Here is a 2,185-nt window from a genome sequence, read left to right on the forward strand (position 1 = left end):
TAAAATATTTTAAAGATTTGTCAATTGTTTCTTTTCTTTACCTGACTCCATCTCTTTCTGTGACGAATTTTGCTCTTGTCCTTCAAATGGGCGATCATTTTCGTTTTGCCGGGCAGCGTCCAGACGAGTCGGCCGCCATAAGGCGTGGGATACTTCTTCGGGGCTCTGACGTGCATCCGCGTCTGATGGACGTCAGAGGCAGCCTCGTCAACGGTGTCCACCAACCGTTTCACAAACCCGTTCACCTGCGACTCGTTCTCGTCGTGATCCGCCAGCTCGAACGCGTCATCGAAGAATATGTGAGCTGAGGGAATAAAATCGTCCTATGAAATACTGACATCATAAATCAGATTTCTTCTGATCCGAAATCATCAAAGTTCGATTAACTCTGATAGTGAGTCATTATGCGATTTCTCTTTTATTACAAGGAATGTTTATAGGTATTACTATTCTGCCAAGAGTACTGTCGAAGTGTCAATAACGAGTAACATATTTCAAGGATTGGCGATATTCCTTCAGACGTAAGTTCGGCCCTAATAATAAAATCAAGGAAGTTGGTAACAACTTAATCAGGAAAGTGGGCTCACTCTCGAATTCGTAGTAATCCGGATCGACGACCTTTAGATACTTTTGGGCATTCCGTCTCGCGCATTGGTCCTCGTCGAGCCGCAGGATGCTCTTCAAGAATTCCATCATTTCTTCCTTTTGCTCGTGCCACATCGTCGCGCAGGCATATATCCTAGTTACGTGATCGCTGCTTTTCACGGCCGACGGCGGGGTGGTCGAACCGTCCGTCTGCTCGTATATAGTCTCGTAATCCCCGTCCCCTTTTTCCTTCTCTATCTCCGCTAGATCCTAAACGGCACAAAAGGAAAACACCCAGCTGAAATTTTCATGCAAACGGCCGCCGTTCCATCGGCGGGAATTTTGTAACAACCTTTTTCTCATTTCATTGTAAAGAAACTTTCATACTTACACTTTAACATTTTTTTTTCACTACAATTTTTTGTTATAACTTGGGTAATAAAGATATTTAATTTTCACGATTCATTTTTCGAATCTGGATATTTGATTTATAATAAAACAACAAATTTAGGGACCGGATCTCTGGTTTAACGTAGGAGGCATGATATTCATTCCTGTTCGGTAATTAAAAATACGTGCATTTATACGTACGTTTTCACACCAGACCAGAATAGCGTAGGTACTTTTAGAAAGAACTCGGGACGGGAATACGTACGATTCTATTTAAATTAAGTGACAAGGAGTATTCTTTGGATCGTCATAAAGATCGCCGAGAAAAATGGTTGCAAATAAAAGTGGGATAAGAAGATAAAACTGTACTTTAGCTCTGAACTATTAGTAGATTCATCGGAGAAGCTATTTAATGTCCCTTTCCGCAGGTGGAGGTACAATAAGCGTTAAGTCCGGAGATTTATTTCGAGACATTACGTACTAGCTTAAAATAGAATTGCTGTGGAAAGTAACGAGATATTCTTTTAAATCCATCCGCATCTGAATTCCTTAAGATAGAAGATTTATCAAAGGAACCGAATGATATATCGAATTATTAAATTAATAATAAATGAAATATTTAATGAACGTGTTGGATAAAAACGTTGTCGGAGAACGACTTGCCTCGACTTTCACTTCCGGTTGATCATCCCTTTTCCTGTTCAGTCCCATCGATTGATCGATCAGCAGGGAGTTGTACATAGGGACGACGAACAACTTCTCAGTCGACGCGAGACGCTCGCATTTCGGTGTCCAGACGTGCAAAGTAATCCAAGTTTGCGACAATAGCCAGAGTAGCCATACCCAGGCGTATTGCTTCGAAACAAAATCATTGAGGAAATGCGGCGGCGGCGAATCGTAGAACAGATAATCCGGTATGGTCGCGTGAAATATGCAGGGGTCGTCATTCCGCAGGCCACAAGCGGCGATTAATAACGAGATCGATACCGGTATCGTTAAATTCACCGGGAAAGCATAGCTGAAACCTTGTATTAGGATCTTGCACGCGAATTTGCCTGGAAAAATTCAATCATCGTTTTTATTATGAATTATTTTACATCAGACGTTCAATCAAATGAGGAAAACAACTGAGAAATTTAATTTTTTTCTGCCATCTGCAAAGGCTAGAGCAAACTATTATACAGAATTTTTAATTTATTAATAAAATTGT

The 2,185-nt window shown here is 40.9% G+C and overlaps 1 protein-coding gene across 4 annotated transcripts in view; it reads right to left on the reverse strand.

Moving 5' to 3' along the window:
* kkv (hyaluronan synthase-like protein kkv) overlaps window positions 1-2,025 on the reverse strand; it is a 10,929-nt gene extending 8,904 nt beyond the window's left edge. For 2 of the 4 annotated variants that reach the window (XM_026813303.1, XM_026813305.1), the window contains exons 1-3: window positions 1,639-2,025; window positions 588-855; window positions 42-304 (exon numbers count right to left, since the gene is read on the reverse strand). In XM_026813303.1, the coding sequence (XP_026669104.1) occupies window positions 42-304; window positions 588-855; window positions 1,639-1,716 (609 nt within the window). In that variant the 5' untranslated portion in view covers window positions 1,717-2,025. The remainder of the gene's footprint in view (window positions 1-41; window positions 305-587; window positions 856-1,638) is intronic. The other 2 variants (XM_026813302.1, XM_026813306.1) reach the window with 1 other exon arrangement.
* Window positions 2,026-2,185: the final 160 nt, after the last annotated feature.

The sequence above is a fragment of the Ceratina calcarata genome, unplaced genomic scaffold, assembly GCF_001652005.2.
Source record: "Ceratina calcarata isolate Rehan_Ccalc_2016 unplaced genomic scaffold, ASM165200v1 scaffold326.2, whole genome shotgun sequence".
Taxonomy (NCBI): domain Eukaryota; kingdom Metazoa; phylum Arthropoda; class Insecta; order Hymenoptera; family Apidae; genus Ceratina; species Ceratina calcarata.